Source organism: Geospiza fortis, unplaced genomic scaffold (assembly GCF_000277835.1).
Source record: "Geospiza fortis unplaced genomic scaffold, GeoFor_1.0 scaffold172, whole genome shotgun sequence".
In the NCBI taxonomy this organism is placed as follows: Eukaryota; Metazoa; Chordata; class Aves; order Passeriformes; family Thraupidae; genus Geospiza; species Geospiza fortis.
This window is the reverse complement of record NW_005054309.1, coordinates 7,840,250-7,865,385: the sequence shown is the minus strand read 5'-3', so window position 1 is coordinate 7,865,385 and position 25,136 is coordinate 7,840,250. Positions and strand designations below refer to the sequence as shown.

Genomic DNA, 25,136 nt, shown 5'->3' with positions numbered 1-25,136 from the left:
GGCAGGAAAACAGCACAAACCAAAGAGAAGTGTTTGTAAGGAATCCACTTCCATCAATACAGAACATACAGTAACAAAACAACATCTGGCTGGGCTTCAGGAATATTTTTCCTGTGGGTTTTTACTGGCATGCCTCACTTTCTTTCCTTTTTGGGTTTTTTTTTTCCAAAACAGCGATGTATCTTTTCCTGCAAAATTTTAAAATAAAGCCCAAACAAAGTACAAATCTCTGCATTCCTGGGCCTTCAAGATAAACCATCCTCTTTTTTTTTCTTTGGCCTGGATACATGTTTCCACTTGAGAACGGAACCTGACTGGAATGAAACGGGAGCCAAGCAAAGTGTCATCAGACTTCAGGCTGCACAAACTGCCCAGGAAAAGCCAATTCTGCACTGTGAAATGGCAGGGTGAGTGTGTTGCTCTCTCTGCATACCAAGGAAGGCCTCCATCCCTCAGTGGATCCTTCAGAACAAATTTCCTCTCCATGGAAGACCAAAACCCAAACCTGCACTCACCAGCATGATGCTGGAGACCATCTGTCCCCTCACACCATCACCAACCCCCAAAACTAAATAAATAAATATCAACACTGTGTCCCCAGCGTGCCCAGCTGCAGAAAAAAAACTGCTCCAACAATGTTTTTACAGTCCCTAAAGATGGAGAAAGAAACTCACCACTTCTTTGACTTCAACCTCGGGGCCGGGTTGCGGGGGATGAGGAAGAGGGCTCTCATGGGATGCATGTCACACAGAGCTGCAATTTGTAAAAAGAGGCATTAAATACAGCACACACATCCAACTGGGAGATCCAGCTGGGACATCCCAGCTTCCTCTGAGCCTGCCAGACCCTCGTGGAAGGATGAGAGCAGCAACAACCCCCCAGAGACACCCCCCAGCCCTGGGGCTCAGGTGAGGGCTGATGTCCCCAACCAAGGGCTCTGAGTTCAGGGTCTGATGTCCCCATCCAAGGGCTGTGAGTGTCCCCAGCACTGCCAGGGTCACTGCAGGGGCTGGCTGGGGACATCTCTGCTCCTGCAGCTCCAGGTGCTGACATCAGTGGGCCAGAGCATGGGACAGCCACACCACATGGCACAATGCTCTGTTTTAATTACCTGCATTTCCCAGCAAGGACAGCCTGAGGACAACACTGAAAACTGTGGCAGCGTGACCTGTGCAGCTGCACCCAGGTGAACCCAGTGTGTCACTACCAGTTCCACACCAGCTCTGAGGTGTTTTACCTGCTTCCAGTCCTCCACCCCTTCTTCATTATTTGAGGAAACCATGCCCCAGAGTGCTCCAAGATGTGTCACACAGGTGCCTTTGCTCCCTGCCCACCCTGCCCCCTGGGCCATGCTGCCCTGGCAGCTTTGTCCCCATGGGTGCTGTGAGCTCCACCTCAGCAATCCCAGGGAAATCCTTGGGGTGTTTTTTCACCAGCTGAGCTCTGGCTGGTGCTCAGCAAAGCCTTTACAACCCAGGGGTAGAGAACAGAGCCATGGCTGTACTCACGGGGAGCACCTTCGGCCATCTCGATGGCTGTAATCCCCAGAGACCACAAGTCACTCTGTGGAAGAAAGCAGAGGGACATTGCCAGTGCAAGGAGGAATGCACACTTTTATTTACCCTGTTCCCAAGCCTTGCTCAGCCCCAAGTCTCCTGAAGGAGCAGGGACAAGGCACCTATCTGGGAAACTCTGATTTCTTACCTCTAATACTCTTCCTTCCATCCTCTCCCTTGCCAGCAGGATCCCCAAATCCCCAGCTCCCTGCCCTCCAGCGCCTCCTCCCCACCCCACCATCACTACTGAGCTGTGGCTGCACCCCTAGCCCTGGTAATGAGCCCCAGGGATGGACTGGCTCTCCTGGCAGTGCAGGAGGCAGAGGTTGGATGTGCCCAGTGAGAGAAAATGAGCACAACCCACCTGCTGGACTGGGAACACGACTCAGACCAATGCTGGTGCTTCCACCCAAGGCTGGAAGGGATGGACTCTGCCTTCCACCCTTCCTCTTGTACATCCAGCTCTCCCTTGCCCTGCTTTCTGCCATGTCCCTGCAGTCCCACCTCACTTCTCTCCAGTTCAAGAGCTGCTCTTTCTAAACTGCCTCAAGCCTCTAAACCCACCATTTAGTGAGTAAATCCCAGACAGGTTGTTTTGCCCAGTACAGAGTCCCAAAAGCCCAGCCAGAGCTACGTGAGCCTCCAAGAACCACAAGCACCTTTTCACATACACCCTCCAGGAAAGGCAACTTGGATTTCCAATTTCAGGGCACTTTTCCTCATTTTTAGCTCAAGTTCTCCCTCAACAAATGCTGTCCTTGCTACACATCTTTGCACCTGCTTAAAAATACTCTCTCAAATCTTATTTTCAGCCCTTTCACAGCACAGTCTCATCCATTCTTTGTTTCTGGTCAGCTGGGATTTCTGCTGCATACTTAATTATCACAGTCTTTCCACATGATTCAGCACACATGACCCCTTGCCACTGAACTCCTTCCAAATTCCTAATGTGTCTTTCCATATTGAGGTGCCCAGTGTTATATGCAAGATGCCAAGTGATCTTAAAGCTGGAGGAATACTGAAAGGGATTATCATCTCTCTAAGTCTCCCAGAGAAAGCAGAAAACTCAGCGGGAAGCACACATTTTATAATGATCTGGAATTCAGGATTTTTTTTTAATGTTTTTTTATTTTTAAGACTGAAAAGCCTTTCAGTCCATCCAGCAAAGGGATGCTGTGCTAATGTATTTGCATTGCCTTGACTTGGGAAGGGAAGCAGGCTCCCTTCTCCTCCTCCTTTTGATTCTAAGCTTATTGACAAGATATCTCTAAAGAAAAAAGGAAGACTGGCTGGGGAAAAAAAACAACAAATAACCTCAACAGCGGTGGAGGGATTCTATTTGTTCTTTTTTAAAGTGGTTTATTTATGTGAGGGGGTATTTACTGCCTCCTTCCATAGATTACACAGGCATCTCTTTCTGGCTAAGAAAACAGTGAGATCAGAGGTTTTTTGTAGAAGAGATTAAGCCTGTGAGGGTTGCTTTTCTCACCCTATAAATCTCATTTTTTGTATTCAGTATTTTAAGCCAGTCAGCCAAACCTGACAGCATCTGATTTGCATCCCTTTTAAAAGAAATAATTATAATTTACATCCTCCCCGCCCTACTTCAAAGCAGGAGCATCAGGTGCAAGGCTGTGGTCTGGGTATGGACTAATGTCCAGTGGCTCCCACATCACCAGGAGCTCTGAGCACCCTGCAAGGAGCGTGTCAGCAGCAATCAGCTCCTGTTCCGCACCCCCAGCCACGGGAAAATGGCCAGAGCCAACTTCAGAGGCTCGCAGTGAGCATCTGATCCTTGGGGACAATAGAGGGATTCTGCTCCTGGAGCCTGTGCATCAGCCCATGGCATATTAAGTGCCCCAGTTATTCTGGCAGGAGGAAAATCCTCAGGGATTTCAGAGGGTAGAGTAGCCTATGAAGATATCAGTCCTTTTAAAAAGAACTAATAACAAAAAGCTGAGATTAATGAGAGCGTTGCACAGGCAGCTGTCGGTGGAGCAGTGGTGAGAGCAGCCAGTGCAGGGTGCAGCCCTGTCATGAAGCACTGCCCTCAGCAGAGCTGAGGAAATGCTTGTTGTAATTGGTTAATCAAAGAGTAATAAGTAATTGGAGATTAAACTATTTCTCCATGTCCCCATCATTAACAATTTCTGTAACCCAGAGTCTGAACTCAGACTGGAGAGCTGCTCTCTGGAGAAGCCTCAGTTCAAAAGTTGACTGATGCACTTAAATGGCTGCAAGAGCAAAGCATCATTTGGCTTCTTAAAAATCATTCATTTCTCAAAAATTTCTCTGAACAACCAGTAATTGCAGCCGAAATTGTATCACAATGGTGGGCTCTGGCTCTGTTACATTGGAGTGTTCTACTATTAGAAAGCAGCTCACACCAGAGGGTCTCAAAGTCCTTTTTAAACATCACCTTGTGAAGTGACCTCTCAGCAGGCACATGAACAGAAGTACAGCAAGCTTCACATATGCTGAGCTTTCCCCCCAGAGCTCATGTGGCAATGCCCTGCCCTCCTCTCTGGACACACTCAGTGGTCCTCAGGAGGTTTGGAGCTAGAAATTCCAGTTCTGGACACTTCAAAAAACCAAGGGACAACAAACCAAGGGATATTTCTACAGATGTGTGTCCAGAAACTTGTAGTAAGGCAGAAACACAATAAACTATAATAGATAAACTATAATAAGCTCTCCCTGCTTTAAACATCAGACCTCACTGTAGTTTGAATGGGCAGGTGGGACTCCTAACCTTCCTGCGGATCTGCTGCATGGCACGGGGCTCTGTGCCACATTATAACTCAGCAGCGATGTTGTGCTGCCACTGATCCAAAAATAAACTTCAAACAGGCTGGAGAGACATGTGAAAAGTAGGTCAGCCCCCTAAACGTCTGATTGTGTGGCAGCCTTCACATCTCCCTGTGAATACCAGCCTGCAGGCCAGAGGATGTGATTTTACCCTTTCTAAACCTGACCTGACTCCTCTCCAGAGTAAATAGAGCAAATACAGCTTGTTTGACTGGAGTATTTAAATACACAGCACCAAAAAGCAGGGCAGCAGGCAGGAAGCCTGAGTCTGACACTTTCTCCACACGGGGAAAGACTCCTCACAGTAAATTTGGATACGTGAACAGCACAACCAAGATTCAGGTTGGACCTGAACTGGCATCCCAAAATCCCACAGCCAGAAAGCAGGAGGAGCCTGTGCTGCCTGCCAATGTGTTTTTCAGTGCTGCAATGATTCCCTGAGCAGGGAGATGCTGGCTTAGGTACCTTGAAGTCGTAGGTGGCATCAGGGTTTTCGTCGCAGGCGATGACCTCGGGGGCCATCCAGTAAGGCGTGCCAATGAAGGTGTTCCTCCTGCCCACAGTCCTGTCCAGCTGGGCACTGACACCAAAATCCACTGCAGCAGGGAGACAGCAGGGCATGGTAAGGTCAGAGACAAACCTGAGCAATGTTCTGCTCAATGTAAAACATTGTGCTCATTCAGAACAGCTCTGCACAGCCAGGACAGGGGGACGTGGCTGAAGACATTCCTGTTTGATCTCTGCTGGCATCAACAGAGGTCAGCCAAGGACAAACCTGATCATCTGATGTCCAGGTTTTGTACAAAACCCTGTGCCTTCTCCTCCTTGCCAGGAGGCAATGAAAAGAAATCACAGCTCCTCATACTAATGAGAAACAGGGTTAGCTACATGAATAAGCAGCAGCCTTTGTTCTGTGCTTGCTCATTTGAATTGAAGCCTGCCAAATACTGGTGGAAGCCTCATTTTTCTACCCAAATTCTTGCTGCAAATGGTAGAAATGCAAAAGACTTAAGGAGCTAAGGACCAAGGACAAAGACCCATGGGAAATGTCAAGCAGAGAGCTGCAAAATGAAGCAAAAAATGATGAAATCAAACCAATGAGAGAATACTCTATGGTCCACTAACTGCACTTTGCACAACACAATGGCTAGAGATCTGCCCTGGAGAATTTCCCCTTGGAGAGGAATCCTCACCAACATAAAGCCCAACGAGCTGGTGGTGCCATCTGTTAAGCCAGGGGTTTATTCTGCTGTAGAGGGAGAGAGGAGGCATGGGAAAACCAGGCTCTCCACACACATGACCAGTGTAAGGGCTCTTCCATCACCAACAAAAATTAATTGCGCAAAGACGCCCTCAATAACATCAGTACTGGACAAGTGAGGATGTGAGCACATCATCTGCACTGATCTGCTGCCTTCCATATGATCTCCACACCACTGCCTCCTCCTCTCCAGGGTGACCAACAGAGTGCACAAAATTCAGAGTAGTTCTTGGAAATTAAACCCCTCCATCAGATTAGCCTGGAAAAGGGGTCTGGATTATGTCATGCTAAACTGAAAATGGATTATTCTCCAGGACATTGCTATGCAGATGTGGAGGAACAGCCACTGACAACATCTGGCAGTGATCACAGGGCAATTTTCAATCCAGGGCATGAAAAATTGGTGTTGGTTGCTTAACCTGTACCTGGTGGCAGAGCTGTCTGAGCAGAAACACCACTGCAGGTGCATCTCTGCAAGCAGAACTTGGCCATCAACCCCTGGCAGTCTGAGGCACTTGCTCAACACCCAAGGTCATGCATCAAAGCCAGCATAACAAAACCCTGAGAGGAGCTCTTGGTACCCATCCTCTTTCTTCAGGTCATGTACAAGCCAGTTTGGCTGCTTCTCCCCAGCCAGCCCACCTGCAGTTTCCAGGAGCTCTAACCCACTCTTACCTAGTTTCACTTCTGCATTTTCTGTCAGCAACACATTCTGTCCCTTGATGTCTCGGTGAATTACTTTGTGCTGGTGTAGATGACTCAAGCCCTGGAGAATTCAGAGAAAGGTTAGAGGAACCCAAGTTCAAAGTATGTTATTTTCTGACATTCCTCCACAAGCAATTATGCTCCAGAAATGAAAGGTTCACAGTTGGAGTTAAGCACTTGAGAATGCTTTTGTTTATCACATGCTCCAAACACTGTCCCATGTCCCATGCTGGGAGGACATGCCTGGCAGGGAGCCTGCCCATTCTGTGGGGTTTTAACCCAATCTTTCCATTCCAGCAGGAACCTGTATGAACCCAAATTCTTCTGTCACTCCAGACATGATTTCCCATGCACTCCCCTGCCTCAGGGAGCCATTTCTGTGGCAGAAATAATAGAATGGCTTTGTCTCCTTTCTCCATTTCCATCATCCAGAAACTGAAGAAAACAATTCTCCTGTTACATTGGTCCAATAAACTGGATTTCAGTACACTGAGAAACTTGTATTAAAAAAGCTACCATGCAAATACAAATATTACAACTTGCACATATCCCTAATAGAGATATAGCTCAAGTGAAAAGCCTGCCTCAAAGGCTAAAGGTAAACTAGCTTTGCTGTTGTGCTGGTTTATTAGCTCATTAATTTCTTTTTGCAACCCACATTTTTATTTCATTCATTTATTATTTCAGTTTTAAAGCAAAATCCACCCAGATTGCCAGCTTAGGAAAAATATGGATTACTTCAAAAACTAATTTTGCACTAGGTTTGCATTTCACATTAAACATTCATATTTGGGGAAGAAAAGGATTTTGGCTATTGTTTCTGATAGTTATTAGTCATTTTATGCTCATTACCTTGGGAAAACCGTGGAACAGATTATATCTGTATAGAAGTCCTTTTTTTAGCCATATTATACTTGATTACAGGCACCTTTGAGCATTTGAGGCAAAACAAAAATTCCACATGACTTCAATAAATCCTTTACCAATGTGGGATTGAGCCTCATGTTAGAATTCCAACTGTCCATCACTGTCTGAACCAAGGCTGAGCCACATTCTGCAGTGTGAAGCTGGGAACCTTTCCTCACCCCACACCCCACAGAGGTCACCCACCACCACCCCAATGTGTGGCAGTAGGTGACACCCAATGCTGGCTCTGGGACATGAGTCAGAGGCTGGGTTTTGACTCAGTGCCAGGGACTATTTTAAGGAGCAGGCTCATGGAGCTCATACACTTAAAATAAGCCCATGTAACTGTGCCCTCCTGGCACTGAAAGCAGTGTCCATGCAAAAGCTGCTGAGTTACAGCACCAGCACCTTCTGCACATCACTCTGGTGTGGGCAGTGGCATTCAGGGTCAATGCAGAAATGCTGTGTCACCTCTGGACACCCGTGGCAGCTGCAGTGTCAGGCACATCCATTTGGAGAGATTATTTTGTCTCATCTTCTTTCACAGAATCAAACAATTGTTTAGGTTGGAAAAGACCTTTAAGACCATGTTATAACCCTGGCAACTGCCAAGGCCACCACAAAACCATGTCCCTAAGTGGCACAGCCACATCCCTTTTAAATCCCCCCAGGGATGGGGATTCATCCTTCCCTGGACAGCCTGTTCCAGTGCTTAACAACCCCTTGGATGAAGAAATTTTTCCTAAATCTCCCCTAGTGTGACATGGGGCCTTTTCCTCTTATCCTATCATTTAATGGCTCCTGTACAGGTTTCCTTTACATGCCAAATATTCCTGTACTCTCTTGAACAAATCTTTGGCTCACACAGCAATAGATTTTAATGTAGGGCAACCACTACAACCCCATCCTCTAAGCTCAGCAATGCAAAATGCAGGAAAGTCTTTGCTGAAGCTGCCAGCTCCCAGTACATGAAACTCTGGCATGGCCCATTTTAAGACATCTCAGTCAAGCATTTATATTGTGAGTATAAAAGCTACAGCATCCTCATTAAAATCAGACATGTGGATTTAATAAAACATAGGATGCTTTTTAATCACGAAGATTCTTCTTTCCACAGACTTTATTAGTCCTCACCTTTCTGTTAACTAAAAACGTAATTCAAACGTAAATAAATCTTTGCCCTTTTAATACTAATAGGAGATTATATTTTTGTTGAAGGAAGAAAGAGGGTTAAAATTCAGGCAACTAACAGAGCTAAAGGGCATTAAGCAGGGCTTATTTATTATGCATCATACAGGCACATGAATCATTCACGCCTGCTGGCACCGCAGAAGCTCCAGCCCATGGCAGCACAGCATCCACGAAATCTGCGGAGCCAAAGGCTTCCTGTGTCCCCTGAGCCCTGAACTGCCACGCTCCCAACAACATCCAGCTCCCCCTGGACACGTACCCGCAAAATCTCTCTGCAGATGTAGGCAATCCACTCCTCCTTCAAGGTGTTCCCCTTTGTGTTCTTGATGAGGTCGGTGACGGAGCCCGCGCCGCAGAACTCCATCACCAGCTGCCAGAGGGAACAGGAATGGCATTAATGACATAAATGTCGTGCAGTGACACCAGCAGCAGCATCCTGACACTGGCACTGCTTCTGTGGGGACCCCACGGTGCTACACAGAGCCATTGGAACATTATCCTGGACCTATCAGCTTGCAATCCATTTGGGGTTTGTTAGAAAGTGAAGCAGTAAAAGGCTGGAAGGCTTGAGAGGCTTGTGGCCCTCCAGAAGATTGGGAGCAAGAAACAGGAATCAGACCAGTGCTGAGAATCAGTGGAGGAGATCAGAATCTCAAACCCTACCCCTACACGCCCTACTTTATACTTCTGATCAATGTTCAGTATCAAGAGCAATAAAACAAAACTCTGCCTCTTGCATGCAAGTTCTTCAAACCTGAAAATACAAAGGCACTGAGGCAGATATTTGAAAGCTTCCTATTATTTTGGAACTAGGTGTACTTTTTAATTTTTATTTTTTATTTAACCAGACAAACTTTGGTTCTGACCATGTCTTTGAGCAGGAAATCTCCTTTGAGAGGAAGGTTGCCAAGCAGTGTCAGCCTTCCCAGAAGAGAGCTGCTGTCCCCCTGCTCAGGCTGGTTCCAACAAGACTGTCCACCGCCACTTGTACCACTTCCAAAGTTTCAGAATATCAAATATAGGAATGCAATGATCTAACCTAGCCCAAACTTAATCTTCCTTGAACAACTGTGAAATAAACATTACAAAAATAGCACGGGATGTGAATCTGCCTCCCTGGGATTTCGCAGATCCCAGGGTGTGCAGGAGCCATCAGTGTGCTCCAGAAAGCGAGCACAGCCCATGTGTGCAACAAGCCTCCTCCAAGGCCTGGGCAAGTGCCTTCCTCTCTGATGTGAAACCATGTTTTCCAATTAGATCTGCTTCCTACTGAAGACATTCCCTTGCCAGATTCTTCAATGTGCATGTTTCAAGTTTCTTATCACATGAGGCTTACATGGCATTTAACGTTCTCCAAGCAAGTGACATCACGATTAAAGACACAGGCCAAGAAGAAAATTAAAACAGCAGAAGGGTTACTCCTGACCAAATTGCACAAGCGCAGTGATTTAAGACTATCATAAATTATAATGATCATAAAACCCAGACACAGGACTGCCATAAACCTTCAGGCTAAATAAAATACTTGAGCAGACTATACCTTACTTGGCTTTGACCACGCTGCTATCTTTAGTTTTGATGTTAAGTTTCTCTTTTCTTCCTGAACTGGTACTGAAAAATTCTTTGAATATCCCTGTTAAGTCATGAAAGTGGTTTCAAGAAATAGAAGAAATGGCAGAAAGGGATGGGTCACTGGCCAAAATCTGCCCCATGCAAAGGCAAGGAATGCACCGACAGCTCTTCCACTCCAGCAGCAGCCAAGCCATCCAGTTGGGTCACTGACATGGCCTAAGTCCTGGTTACTCATTGCTCACTGAACGGGCAATAATGGGGCAACTGATTTCAAAGTTGCTTTTCCTCTCTTTCTTCCCTCTGGACCATTGACAAGTGGGGAATATCAGTGTCTGCATGTGTGTCTGATTAAACTAACATCTGGGATACCACAGAAGCAAATTTAGAAAGGAAAATCCTGATAGCTGAGCCAGCCACAAACATCTTGCAATCCAAAATGCTGCCCTCTCCAGTCTTCTCCCAGGGAAACTCTTCCACAGGCTCTCACCAGGGTTTGGAGCCAGAGGAAGAGGAAGGGCTTGCTATGCTGTGCATGGCAAACAAAATGCTTAAAAGAATATGGAAGAAATCCCATTAAAAGTACACATGACATCCATTAATTTGCCAGATTATCTTAATGAAGCTGGCAGTCTGCTTGGTCCTCTAGCCTGCCCTTGATTTCCACAGAGCAAAGATTAACTTTGCACCAGGAGGGGAATAATACAGCCACCTGCTGATGCATCCCAAATGTGTAACTGTGAAACCTCCTGGAGATTAAATAAACAGAGAAAAAGAGAAAGTCACAGAAGGGGTGTTTCCAATGAATTTCTTTAAGAGGTGCATAGCCCCGTAACATCCACAGGGAAATATCCAGCACTGGCAGATCTCTGCCAGCAGCAAGAGGCTCCAGATCCAAGGGGGCTGAGCACCATGAACAGCCTGAAAGCTCTGCCATGAATTCTCTAAGAAATCCAGCAGCAGAAAGGTGACAAGGCTGAGTATCCTTGTCCTTGATGGACACCTCATGTGAACAGCCCCATTCCCATGTCTGGTGGCTGCTGTGTGCAGCACTGGGATCCCCTTTTGCTTTCATGGCTTCTCATGCTCCTCAGGTGGAAGGATGCTACAGAGTTCCCACCCACAGCTCACACAGTGCAGCCTCCAAGGAGAGGAACCACAGATGATGGCAGGCCAAGGAGACACCCAACAGGCCAGGTCAGAGCTGACCCACAGTACTGATGTCCTGCTGGGTGATGGAGCCCAAGAACAAGGAATGCACACTGGAGTGGGTACAGGAACATGACCAGGCCTTCTCAGAGGAGCTGAGGGCTTGTTCAGCCATGCAGAGAATGGATGGTTATGGGCTATCTGTGTATACTGCCAACAATAAGGACAGGTAAGCATCAGAGAGGGAGAAGAACAATGCAGACACTACCATAATATCAATTTATGAACACTACGGGTATGTTTAGGCTGGAAACCAACAGCCTTACAGGAGAAAAATTAAAATGAGCATAAGTTCTTGCTGATTTTAGGGCAGAACTTAATACACTCAGAAAAAGCTCCAAAAGGCACTTGGATACTAAAATACTTTCTCACAAATCTTGTACCTCTGGATGAGTGCTTTGCCCTCACACCTGCATCATTACCAATTTTCTTAAGGGATGAAGCCATGATGGAGTAAGACAATAAACTGGAAATGCATATTGAATTTATATTAACCATAATTAAAATTATCATCAAGATGGGCTAAAGGTAAGATCATCTTCTGAAATTTAATTTGCAAGGACATTTATTGAAGAAGTATTTTTAAATACAGTTCATTTAGCATTTACTTAGCTCTTCATACCAGAGTGACAGCAAACTTCATAAGCAAGGAAAATTCAGCAGCTGCAGCTGTAAATCTCTGTGCCCTGCTGCCTCATGAATTTTTTGTTTAAAGAGTCTTTTCAGTTTTCAAATCAACCACTACTTTCCTAAGTTTGGGAATGGCAAGACCTCTGTTCCAATCACTGCTGTGTATTACCTGGAAGAGCTCAAACCCAAGCATCTCCAGAACACCAACCCCAATTCATCCTGCAGGGAACTGCTCCAGCTTGTCCAGAGGAACTCCCCAAATTAAATATTTTACTACACAGGACAAATCCTCCTGTGCTCCTATGCCTCAGCTCAGGGACAATTTGACTTCTCTGAAGTTACAGAAAACAAGCACACAACACCCTCAGGCTAAATGCTGCTGGAAATCAATCCTTCTGCTATGTGTGTAAACAGAACCTGGGTGCAACATGGTCCCATATTCCCAGGCCACTCAAATTCCTCATCCCACCCCTCAGCCTGGCTCCCATGCAAAGGAGTCCCTCATGCTGCACATGGTGGCACCTGGAGGCAGGGATGGAGCATTAAAAACACAGAGACCTTCCCTTGGGGGACCAGCAGAAAAACTGATGCCCCTTTCAGAAACAGAAATAGCAATCAAATTGGTGTGAAGCAGCAGCTAAAGAAATCAGCAGTGAGACAAGAATTCAGCAGGTTTTCACTGTGTCTGTTGGTGCTGGGGGGGGAGCAGGCTGACACTGCAGCCACACACCCAGGTGGGAGCAGGGGGCCAGCACTGCTCTGCTCTCTCCTCTCCAAGAGCAGCATCCAAGGGCTCCCACACGAGTTCCTCCATAAATGACTTGCCTGCATCTCCCTGGATGTCAAGCCCAGCCAAGCAAGCCATGCCCCTTGGGGAGGCAGCTGACACCAGGGGCCCTGAGCAGGCTGATGTCTTTGGCTTAGGGATGGTAGCAGAAGGAACTGTGCTCACAGTCCTGCAGTGTTTACAGCACTGACATGGCTTTGAAGAGCAGTGAGAGTTAAATAGTGCTGGATTACTCTGCCAGACAGCAGAAGAAATCTGCTCTGGTAACCCTGAGCTCTCGGTCAGGGGCCAGAGGAGCAGCCCTGATCCTCTCACACTCCCCTGGGACTGCAGAGCTTGGAGAGACTAAAGAGAGACACAGCTCGACCGAAAACTGACCCCTCTCAAACGTTTCATGATCTAATTTCTGTAATGCAAAGAATCAGCAACTGCCCAAAACTATTTTTCAGGGTATATAAACAGATTAAGAGCAATCCTGCTCAGAGCTGCACAGGTGTAACCCAGTGCTTTGACAGCTCATGCTCAATTTTCAACTGAGCCTTGCTGCCCCCATTTCTGCTCTGCAGATCCCTGGTGGGACTGTTCACATCACCCTAAAGCAATTCAATGGGCTCCTAGAGCTCAACAGAGTGAAAAAACACATTGCAACCACACAATCACAGCCCTGAGCACTGCACAGCTGCAGCAGTGCCACCCTGACCCGGGGGCTACTCCCACATCACCCTCACTCCTTTCTCCCCACACTGGCCCAGATTATCTGCTGCAGAGGACACCCCAGAGGCCACCCCACCACGTGGCTATCTGGCAACCTGCCTATTAGCAATTTGTCCCCCTTGGTGACAGATGCAGCTGCGGGCAGGGTTGCCATGGCAGCCCATCCATCGGAGCCAGCGCTGGCCCTGGGGAGCGTGCGGGCTCTGCCCTGCCCTGAGTGGGCTCTGGGTTGTGCCAGCCTTTGCTCAGCCCCCACACTCTGCACAGCCCCTGCTGTACGTGGTGGGGGTCTGCTCTGTCCATGGCCTCAGTGCACAGGGGACAGCAAGGGCAGGTGACAAGTGTCCAGCTGAGTGGCACCTCCACGACCCTGCACAGGGACACAGGGTATGGGGGTCACAGTGCCTGCAGCTTCCAGCAGTGCTCAGGGCAGGGGTCCTTTGGGATGGGGTCACCTCCCCCATCCAGCTCTAAAATGAATGTTAAATTCACTTCTAAATGAAGGCTTCATCTCCCACCATTTAAAAATCACCCATCCCAAAATATCTCAACAACCACTCTGGGTTATGCACAGCCTGGTATCCCATAGCTCAGATTAGAGAAGAACAAGGGGGATTTAATGAGTTTAACTCTGAGAAGCAGCAGTTTACTGATTATCTGGATCCTCACATTCCCTGAGAATTTCCCCAGTTTCTGCAGCACACCCTCACCCTGTCCCCTTGCACCAGAGCAGGACCCCCTCGCCTCAGCCAGAGATGCACAAACCCTCCTGAAAACCCACAGCACCCCAGAATGCAACACATTATCCAGCACAAGAATAAACCTACCTCATATGTTTAAATTTCTTTTTAAATGTTCCATAAAGGTTGTCCCTATGACTTTTGCTTCCTATTTTTTTTTGCCTAGCATAGCAGATATGCGATGCATCTGCTGTAACACCCTCTGCACAGCTCCCTAATTTCTGAAAACAGGGCTGTTTAGTGAGCTTGAGCTCATCTTTCAGGGCAAGTGGCTGCTGTGGAATGGAGCAGCAGCACTGACAATACCTCATGTCGGAAGCCTGCCACGTTTCTGAGAGATTTTAATCTCCACTGAAAGAGTTCCCTATTTCTTATTTCCGTATCAGCCTCCCGAGTGTCGATAAAAAGAATTACTTGGGCATTATCAGAAACCGTTTTATTCCAACAAAGAGCCAATGAAAAATAAACAAGCCTTTATCTGTGAGGCAAGACTGATAGAGTTCACACGAGCCCTAATTCAATCAGATCCTGAAACAAGAGCTATTTAACACAGTGGCACCAGCACACCTCTCCTCCAGGGCTGGGGAGCTTTCCCAGGAATCCCTCCACCAGTCCCAACACTGGGCACAGACTTAAAAAAGCCCCTCATATGGGTAAGGCAGAATTTACTGGATTTACAAGACTGTGAGGAAATAAAGACTTTTTCGACCACAGGACAACATCCAGGTCGTTGTACTGGTAACACAGCCTTCTCTCCAAGAGACCGCTAAGGAAAGCAGGGTCCTACACTGCTGCTCTGATGGCTGCTGCTCCAGACACTCCAACCAGCACAGCCAAGCTCAGAACACAGCACAACAACTTTAATTAATTTTACAGCAGAGCCCTGACTCGTGGTGCCACTGCCCTGCCCAGCCCCCTGAGCACCAGCTGCTGCTAAAGGGAGTGGGCTCTGATGCTCTGTCTCTCCCCAGGGATAGAGCAGATTTAAACTCCATCCTCCCTGCTCTGGGAATGCTGAATTAACAACCAAGAAGGCCCTGACAAGGGAAGCAGCAGGAGGAGGCAGCCAAGGATTTGTGGAGATGCAGAGCAGCTCAGTGCCCTACAGCAACATCAGCATCTCCACCAAAGTGGCTGAGCAGCCACAGATGCCCCTGACCTCCCCTCACTGTCCCCTCCTCTTTATCTGCCTGCATGGGCTCCATGAAATGTGAAGCACAAGAGGCACCATCAAGAGCTGGCAGGAATCACCCTCAGCCTCCATTTTCCAGAGATGTTCCCAGCTCCCTCCAGCTGCCAGAAGATGGAATGATTTCCAACTGACTATTGTAATAAAGATATTGCTAATGACACTTCAGAATAAAAATGGGTTTACAATCAGCCTGCAAAGATTTGATGGCAAAATGGAGATGTGTTTTGCAGTGCAGCAAGAGCCTGATCAAAGCCATGGCTCTGAAGAAGATGAATGCAAAATAAGGGGTTCTGTGTGAGCTGGGTGCTGGTAAGAGGACAATTCAGAGTAAAAAATCTCTATTAAATCCCAGTTATTTTAAAGAAAAGAAAGCAACTTACCCAGAGCTGATCATCCATTCCTGGTGGGTTCTTTTTAATAAAAGCACCATAATACGTAGCAATATTTCGGTGATGAGAATACTTCTTCAGCATGTTAATTTCTTGTTTGATCTCTTCCTCTTCATCCTGGGATGAGGAGAAAAGAAAAGAAAAGAAAAGAAAAGAAAAGAAAAGAAAAGAAAAGAAAAGAAAAGAAAAGAAAAGAAAAGAAAAGGAGAAAAAAGACAAAACCAGAGGCATTAGGAGACTGCACTTCACAGGATCTGAGCTGTCTTTGCACATGGGTGAATTTCCAAGCACCCCATTCCTGACTGACCTCCCAGGTTTTTTGCACCATTTTTTTACAGCCACTTTGCAGCAGATCCTGGGAGCCTGAGAGCTGCTCTGGAGACTCATGTTGCTCTGAGGCTCACCCATACCTGTGTTACCCCAGTGGTGCAACACACCCTCACAGACACACCAGAGGCCCAAGAAGGTGTTTTTCTACAAACCACTGCATGGCAGAAGGGCTCCTGTGCTCCCAACTCTCTGGAACATCACTCCTGCCCACCCTGGAAGCAGCACAAGACCTCTGGAGACACCAGGAGTTGCTGATGGTGGGGTGGCACCACATGGGGAGCAGGCAGGGGCTGCCTGCCCACAAACTCCATCAGAATAACTCAGTCCTGGTGACAAGCACCATCCCCATGGCTGTCCCAGCCCCTCTCTGTCCCACCTGCAGAGTGGCTTTAGCTGAAGCAGCAGAGGCAGAGGAGCCACACCAATACCTGTTTTGATGTCCCACCTCTTTGTTCTCACACCCATCAAAGGTGCCCTGGTTTTATTTTAAGCTGACTGAATTCCAGCCCCCTGTATTTCCACAGGAAGCACTTAGCACCTTGATGTCAGCCAGCTTTATTATAAAGGACCAGAAGGGCTGCTTGTTCTTTATTCTCCTTTTTTCCCCTGTGCCCCTCACCTGCCTCTCCTGACCTCAGTTTTACAAATGGGCAAAGGACAAGGCACCCAGAGAGCAGCAGAGCTGCAGGAGCAGCTTTTCCTGAGGAGCAGTGCCCCCTGACCAGGTGTCACCTAACACGGACAGAAACACATCTCTCGTCCCAAAATACCATTCAGGGAGCAGCAGCAAAGGTGAAGACAGGAGGAACAAGTACATGGATGGAGCTTGCATAAACAACTTCCAGTTTTATTTTTGCTAAGAACATGGAGGGTATAAGCACCAAAGAGGAGGAGGAACAGGCTCAAACATTACAAAGGAAACCAGGGGACCATCCTGGAAGAACCTTTATTACTTCTTTTCAAGCAGTCAACACAACTTTGCTTGTTTTCATCTGTCCAGGAAACCAGGGCACATAACATTAAGGTTAACAGAGATGATTCTATTAATTAAAGCCCTTTGCAACAACAACTAAAAAGCAGCTGGATGCTCAGCAGTGCTGGGAGCAAGGAGCAGCACTCAGCACAAAATCCCTCCAGCTCTGAGCACCCATCCAGCTTTTCAGTCATCCCTCCATTCATGCCTGGCTCTCTAGGAAAAAATGGAGGCAAGCCAGAGGGACACTTGGTCTAAAGTTTTATTTTGACTCCATCTTCAAGCTGAAGAACTCAAAATGGGTGGAAAAAGCCTCCAAAGCATAACAACTGTGGATGGCACCTGAGGACATGTCTGCATGGCCAGGCTTGGGATGGAAGGTGAGGATCAAATGGAGCAGTGGCAGCTCTGAAACTGTGTGAGGGGAGGCCAAGGACTGAGTGTGGGTTTTCAGCAGCAGCACTTGCACTGAGCCTGGAGCAGGTGCCAAGCATGGCTGTAGGCACAACGCAGGGACCAGCTTTAGAAATTCCTCCAGAAGCAATGCCCAGGACCACTCCTGCAGGCTCCAGAAGTGCCTTCAGCACCCAGAGCTGTGAAGCCCAGACAGCCCTCGGCAGAGCACAGGTCAGCACTGCCTGCACTGAGGTCACTGCCCATCCTGCTCCTGCCCTGAAAGAGCCTTCCCTGCCTAAAAGCAGCCTAAGGGAAAAATACCTAAATATCCAAAAGCCACATCCCATGACAAATACCTGATTTACACCCTGTACATTCAGACATGAGGCTCAGCTTTACATGGTAAAGTCTTAGATAAGGGACACCTACTCAGAGATGTGTATGAAATTATTACTGGGCAGTATCAGATTTCAAGTCCTTTTCTCCAGTATCTTTCCTTGGAAGTATTTTAAAACAACTGAATTAAGGGTGGATTCAAATCTAAGCCTGTGTTTGGCCTCAGAGTAATATTTTGATTTCTCAGCTAAAATTCATTCTAACATCAGGCTTCATCCCATGGGAATTTCACTGCTATTTATGCCATGGGTTTATGCTTGGTGAGTTTGCCTATTCCCTTGGAGCCTGCTTCCCACGAGAACAAGATAAATGGCACTTGTACATACTACAAGTAAACAGGAACAGATCTCATTCACATTTACAGACTTATTTCCACACACCATTTCACCTGTTAGCACCAAAAATAACCTGGATGAAGGTCCCATGGATATTAACACCACACCACAACATCTAAGGTATTTCACAACAGATTCCCAAGGCCAGCTGACTGCTTTCACAGAGAGTCATTTCTGCATGTGCTGAGCTCCTGAAAGCTACAAAAACATTAACTCAAAAATAAAGGTGGGTAGATTGTGATCTAGTCCTAATTTTGAAATGTGCTATTCCAGCAAAAAAAAAAAAAAAAAAAGACAAAACACAACAAAACACATTCTTACTCCCAAGCCTGGCATTGTTTCCCGTGCAGGAACTTTGGGAGGGATAGTACTGCACTTAGAAAAAAAATACTCAAGAAAAAGCATCTTTATCCCATGCTCCTAAATGCATCTCTGTTTTTAAATCATTTTTTCTTTTGTGGCAACTGGGAAATGGTGAAACCATCCTTTCCCCATAATTTTGTTATTAATTCAATGATCTTGGTTCTCAGTCTGACACAAGTTTCAAAGGAGCCACCTTTGAGACCAGGGTGGTGTGGGTTTTTTTCCTCTTTATCAGTAGGATGCACAGGAATTATTCAACTTGCCTCGTGAAGTTATTCATTACAACAATTGCAACATATTTCTGGTGAACAAAAGCTCTTCAGCGAAAATCATGGATGCAGAGGAACAGAAATGGGTTATGAACACACGATCCTGTTGCTTCTTTTGACAAAGTCATGTGCAATTGGACAACAGGGAATGGCTTAAAACTGACGGGGGTAGGGTTAAATGATATATTGGGAAGAAATTCTTCCCTGTGAGGGTGGGCAGGCCCTGGCACAGGCTGCCCAGAGAAGCTGTGACTGCCCCATCCCTGGAAGTGTCCAAGGCCAGGTTGGATGGGCTTGGAGCAGCCTGGGACAGTGGAAGGTGTCCCATGGCAGGGATTGGAACTGGATGATCTTTAAGGTCCCTTCCAACCCAAATCATTCTATGATTTTCTTCAGAATTCAGTAGGGTATTTACAAGAGCCACTGCTGGAACTGGATGCTGTTTTGCTTCAGCATGAAGTACTTAATCACCAAAACTCTTCCAGATGTATTTTTTCCTCACATATTTATTAAAACTAAAACCTCTTAATAATGGCACGTATCCTATTAAGACAAAGGCAATTTACATCCCAGGAAACATCAGTCTTCCACCCACCCCCACACATTATCACACCCCATCCCCTTTCCCCTCTTATCTGTAACTTAGGGATGCAGGAGGAGGATACATTACCCCGGTGACGTCCATAACCTTAATAGCAGCAAGCTGGCCTGTTTTAACATGACGACCCTGCAAAAGAAAAGGGAGAAATTTGTTTGGTTTTGCTCAGTGACAATGTTTTCCTCACAGTGAACAATATCCTTAAACAATCTCCTCGCCCTGGCAGCATCCACACGTTATTTGTTGCTTTTTCAAGAGCATCTTCACAGCAGCCATGATGAGAAAGCAATTCCCTCCCCTTCCTCCTGCCACTACAATTAATTAGTACAGGGCCTTCAGTGCTGTATTTTCCTGGCAAACAAGTGCTGGAAATACCCTTTAATGCTCAGCCATGCACAAAAAACCAGCTTGGGGCCTCTCCTGAGCACAGAGCATGACTCGGCTGGAAATGGGCTGCTGGAGCTGAGATGATGGGAACATGCTGGCTGGGGTACCCACATTGCCTTCAGCCCACCTGGGTCCCATCCCAGCTCCCTGGGCACACACCAGGGACCCCTGGCCTGCAGGGCACCATATTCACTGTGCCCAGTAATTTATTTCTTTTCAGAAAGACTTGGTGAGCAGGCTAGAGAAGTTTTTACAATTTTCAGCCGCTGAAAAAATCAGCAAATCACTGCAATGAACTGTTTGTTGCACAGTGCTTGACTACATTAATCCTAATGGGAAAATGCCTGGGAGAGATGGTGAAAATATAAAAGAGCTCCAACTATTTATGAGGCCTTAAAACCAACACAACTGCTATCAAGCAAGGCAATTCCCAGTCTTTCCTCCTTTCCTGAGAAGCTGATCACCCAACATCACATCCAAATTGCGCGTATCAAATCATTCCCACCCCCAACTGCAGGACATGTGCTCTGCCTCCAAGCAGGCAGCCTGAGGAAAAGATGGTTTTCCTCCAGGAAAGCCAGCAGATGCTGATCCTCACAGGAGGCAAAGGGAAGCATCCCTATTTCCCAGTTTGTATCCCTATTTACTGTGGGAGCTGCCCAAGGCCCCATCTTGTGAGATAAGGTGTGGAAGACACAGAGGCAGTGGCAGCTCCTGCCCTGTCCTTGGTGTGTTAATTGATAATTAACACACCAAGGACAGAACCAGCAGCAGAAGCAAAGAGGGGTCAAGCTGCAGCATGGCAGAAATAGGGAAAAATAGAACCTTTTCCTAAATTGGAGGCTCCTCCTGCCCCCACAGCAGCGTGTGTGTTGATGAGCTGGGGTTTGTGTCAGGTCTCCCAGCCCTCCTGCAGACTGGAGATGGTCTTTCACACCATCTCAGCTCCAGAACCCTAAATTACCAGACATGGGAACCTCTCCCTGGTCCCTGAGGTTTCCAGGCACGGCGCTGGGAAGCAAACCCACGCGCCGGCTGTGGAGCAAGGCAGCATCATCCTCTCCAAATTTATGACTTCACCAGGAAGCCAATTCACCCACCAGGGCTCCTCGCTCATTTATTAACACAATTTATACGTCCTGAGCAAGCCCATGTTCTAGCAGAGGAAAAAGAGCTTTACTTTAAAGTATGTGCAACATAAAAAGTAATAAAAGCAAGCACAGCCCAGCAGCCCCAGCCTGTGGCTGAAGCATCCCCTGGATGTGGCTGTGGGGAAGGAGGGGCACGTTGCTAGACACCATCTATTTAGACAGAATGATCTGCAGAAACAAATCCTCCTCTTCCTAAATTTGTCCTTGTTGGCTTGCCCAGGAAGTCCCCACGTGTACTGACACTTTAATTAAAGCCCACAGAGCACCAGCAGGGTAAACACTTGGACCATGGCACGCCCCATCTCCCATGAGCTGGAGGAGGAGGAGGGGGAAGCAAGCTGGGGCATTTCAAGCCATGGATTTAGGAGTTATACCTCCTTCACATGATGCACCACCACCTCGTTTTGTATTTTAAGGAAATGCCCCAGCTTTGCCGTGGTGAAGTGCTCCTGCTTCCCTCAGTACCAGCCAAGGGGAAAAAGATCCCTGTGTGCCCACAACATCCTTCTCCCAGGAATCTGCTGCCTCCTTGCACACCTCCCAAACATTTACAGACAATGGTAAGAACTTAATATCGTGTAAACATTTACCAAAACAAAACAAACCACTTGGAAACATATGTTAATGTAAGCCATGAGGGGCACTTAGTCACGCAAAAATCAGGCGGAGTAGAACCAGTAAGTGCTCACCCTGGGATATTGTAGCAAAGGTTTGCTTTTTCTGTAGTTTGTTCACAATAATGGATTGTAGAGCTTCACCCTGGCAGATGAAGCCATCCAGGGAAAACAGGCATCTCCTCACCAGTCAACCATCCCTTTTAATTCAACCTACTGCTCAGCACTGAGGCTTGCTGTGAAACCTTCATAAATAGTTTAGAAAACCCAGTTGATTTCTACCCTATTGCAGATGTCCTTGAATTTGCAATAAAGATGCAGACAGGCTGGAGGAAGACACCAAGAACTGGAAGTGAAAGATGCAACAGAGGAAATAAATCAACATCCAACCTGCACCCATTAAAAGATGCCATGGCAGCAATAAACCCCTCTCACAGCATCAGCCACCTCTGGCACCTTGGCCACACAGATTCCAGAGCCCAAAGCCTGTAACCAAGTCCAGAAGCACCCATGCTCCTGCAGTCTCTCCAAAGTATGCAGTTGGATCAGGAAGTGGAACCACCTCTGCCAAAGACAAGACAAACTGAAATTGGGAATTAATTAATGTCAAGTGTTACGTTGTCCAGTGTTAATCTGTGCTGCTGTAAGGAAGCTAAAAAAAGAGGACTGGAGTATCAATACAAGAAAAGCACCAAAAAGTTCTGTTATGATGCTTCTACCTCCTGTGTGTCCTCCACCCAACCAAAACTTGTTGGTTTTTTCCTTTAAACCATCACCACAGCAGTGTTTTTTTCCTTTAAACATTGCACACCATCAGCCATCAGCCATCCAAAAACCACATTAAGACTGAGCCCTACTCCTGCTCCCTTGCTCAACTCTGCCTCCTTGACACCAAAGATGTGGCTCAAAACAGGCAAGAAGTGTTGTGGTTCAACAGAAAATCTCCACTTTTTTTTCAAAAGTCCTCCATTCTGGTGCCCCCATGGGCATGCTGGAGAAGGCTATGATGGCATAAAACATACAGGAGGAAAACTGAGCTACTAAAGCATTTCCCCCTCTCCAGATTTGCTGTCAAGGTTCACTTGGGTACAAACCCACATTTCAGCCTCAGGATTATTCAAGCATGATCTTCAAAGCTGCCAGAGTTTTTAATTGAACATCCATCTGAGCATAAATTCATGCTCCTAATTACTCTCAAAATGTTATATCAACTATCACTAACTTGATAATGTCAAGTATTAAGACTAATTTCTACAAATGAAGCAAGCACCACGAATTTTTTCTTCAAAGGTTGTGGTCCTCACACTCCATAAAGTGTAATGGACCAGCACACAATCAGAACATTGGTAAATGCTTTTAAACATCAATTGATGCATTCAGGCATTATGTTTACTAAATAAATAAACCCTGGCCTCAATACCAGCCTTTGTAGACAATAACTGCATATCCTGGCCCAAAATTGAAGTCCACATTTTAAGGACAGAAAGAGGATGATTGATTGTTGCTTTTTAAAATTTTCCTTGCACGAGCATGAATTTCACCTCTAAGCAAAAACTGCAGTTTCTGTACCCAGAAATGTATTCCATCATATTTACTTAACTTGTGCTGTCGGCTTTTATTCATCCAACAAAATAAATGACCCACCACCTGCTGCAGCCAGTGGGACACAACCAGAATTGTCACTTTGCTGGGAAATGCAGAGCTCCTATTTCCTTCTGCCAGGCAGAGCAACATCTCTTACACTTCCCAGCCTGGACACGCAGCCTCCAATGCCCCACGCATACAAAATCCCCACTGCAGCCACTTAATGGAGTAACCATGTTGTGTGCCTGATGCTTTACAGCAAAACACTTAAAATCCAACCATTCTGCACTGCCCTCAGTAATGCTGCATGTCAATATTCAAATGAGTGGGATCTTGCAAAGCACTGCTGGAATTTCAACATGCACAACGCTGCTGGGACCAAGGCACAATGTCAGCCCTCACCACTGAGGAACACTGTGTCTCATACAGAAATCTCAGAGACAAACAACAAAAACTCTCATAAAAGTCCAAATATCACCACTTTGGCAGCAGAGAAGCCTCCCAAATAAATTTCTTCAATTTCATTTCTGTTGCAGTTAAAATACTGAGCCTGGTGCCAGCAGCCCAACCACCAGCCATTCTACTGTCCAGCCCCTGCCTCCAAACCCAGCACATCCTCAGCACCACCACGTCCTGCATGTTCTTCCTAGAAGAATCTCACCAGAGATTTTACCAGGTTAGAAGTCACCAGTTCACTTTTCTGTGTCCACATATAGTTTTTGCTAAGTGCTACATAAAACTCTTTGCCCAGGCCCACTTCTGCACATGCACCATTCAAGGTGCCACTGCTGAGTCTCATCTCCTCAAAATTCTGCTTCAGCATCCAAGACCTCCTGGGATGGGCCAGAACCTCTCACAGCCCCATGGTCTAGGTCCTGCCAGCTCTTTCTTTTCCTGTAGTTCAAGGCAATCCAGGGACTCAGTCCAAGATTTTTAGCATGCAGGCACTTCAGCACTAATGCAGTGAAAACTGCATCCAATTTTTCCTGGGAGAATGAGCTTTGCCTTCCGACAGGAGCTGTGAAGCTGAACTGCCATCCTGCTGTACATTAGACCATTTTATAGCACCTGGCATGATTTGTTCTCAGCTTTTACAGAGTACAGGCACATTTATGTACTTGGCTTCCCATTGAAAGCAATCTTGAGGGTGCCAAAATCCCCTCTCCAGCTAGTCTGAGGGGCTAAAATACTTACTGATGTAAAAAATAGGCTTATTTTAGTGTGAAAATTCAGCAATCTCCAAAACAAGCTGGCTAAAAATGACGTACCCAAGCTTTGCACTTGGTTTACAGATCTCTTCAAATACATCTGAAATAAATCCATGTATCTGAGAAGGCAGTTAAAACATTGGAGGCCAGCATAAGAAAAACTGAGTCATGTAACAGGATGGGGAGAATGTTTATTTTAACAAAGAGTAACATATCTCTTTGATTAAAACAGAGCCATCATGGGCCAAACCTTATTATTGCTGCCTGCACTTAACTCCGGTATGGGAGAGGGATTTCAAGCCACTGGGGACTTAAGACATCCCTGCAGGCTGGGGACCAAGCCCTCACCCTACCCAGGGGTTCAGCCCCATCCCTCTGCTTTCCTACAGCAGGAGCTGGCCACAATGGCAGTGTCCTTCCTTCCCTCCATGTCCTTCCATCTCTCCATAATTTCCTGGGCTCACAAACAGATTTGCAGAGCTTCAGAGTGATCCCACTGCCTCAAGGCACCAAAGGAACATGACTGACTTGTTGTAGTTCCTTTCCACTTGGGGCAAACTCCACTTAAACCAGCCCCTGTTTCCCTAGACTTCAATGCTCTGCAAATGGCATCCTCCAATAAACATGGCACACCTGAAACTCCAAGAAATGGAAAACCTATGAAAAACAAAAAAAAGCTGCATGCAGTGTTTGACATCTCATTTGGTGGCCAGGTGAGACTCTCCTCCCTCCCCTGAGCTCTCAGAACACTGGCTGCTCACCTGAGCACAGATTTTCACCTCTGCCCAACTTGCTACCTTCCTTTGGGCTATTTCTGGAGAGCAGACCTTTCACTGGGAGGGACAAACACAAATTTCACTCATTGCCAATCATCC

General features: G+C 46.7%; 1 protein-coding gene across 1 annotated transcript in view; it reads right to left on the bottom strand.

Moving 5' to 3' along the window:
• TNIK (TRAF2 and NCK interacting kinase) overlaps nucleotides 1-25,136 on the bottom strand; it is a 121,073-nt gene that overhangs the window by 52,419 nt on the left and 43,518 nt on the right. Inside the window, 7 exon segments of the mRNA XM_031055481.1 lie at nucleotides 675-753; nucleotides 1,509-1,563; nucleotides 4,830-4,960; nucleotides 6,301-6,391; nucleotides 8,687-8,797; nucleotides 15,649-15,774; nucleotides 19,390-19,446. Of these exon segments, the coding sequence (XP_030911341.1) occupies nucleotides 675-753; nucleotides 1,509-1,563; nucleotides 4,830-4,960; nucleotides 6,301-6,391; nucleotides 8,687-8,797; nucleotides 15,649-15,774; nucleotides 19,390-19,404 (608 nt within the window). The 5' untranslated portion in view covers nucleotides 19,405-19,446.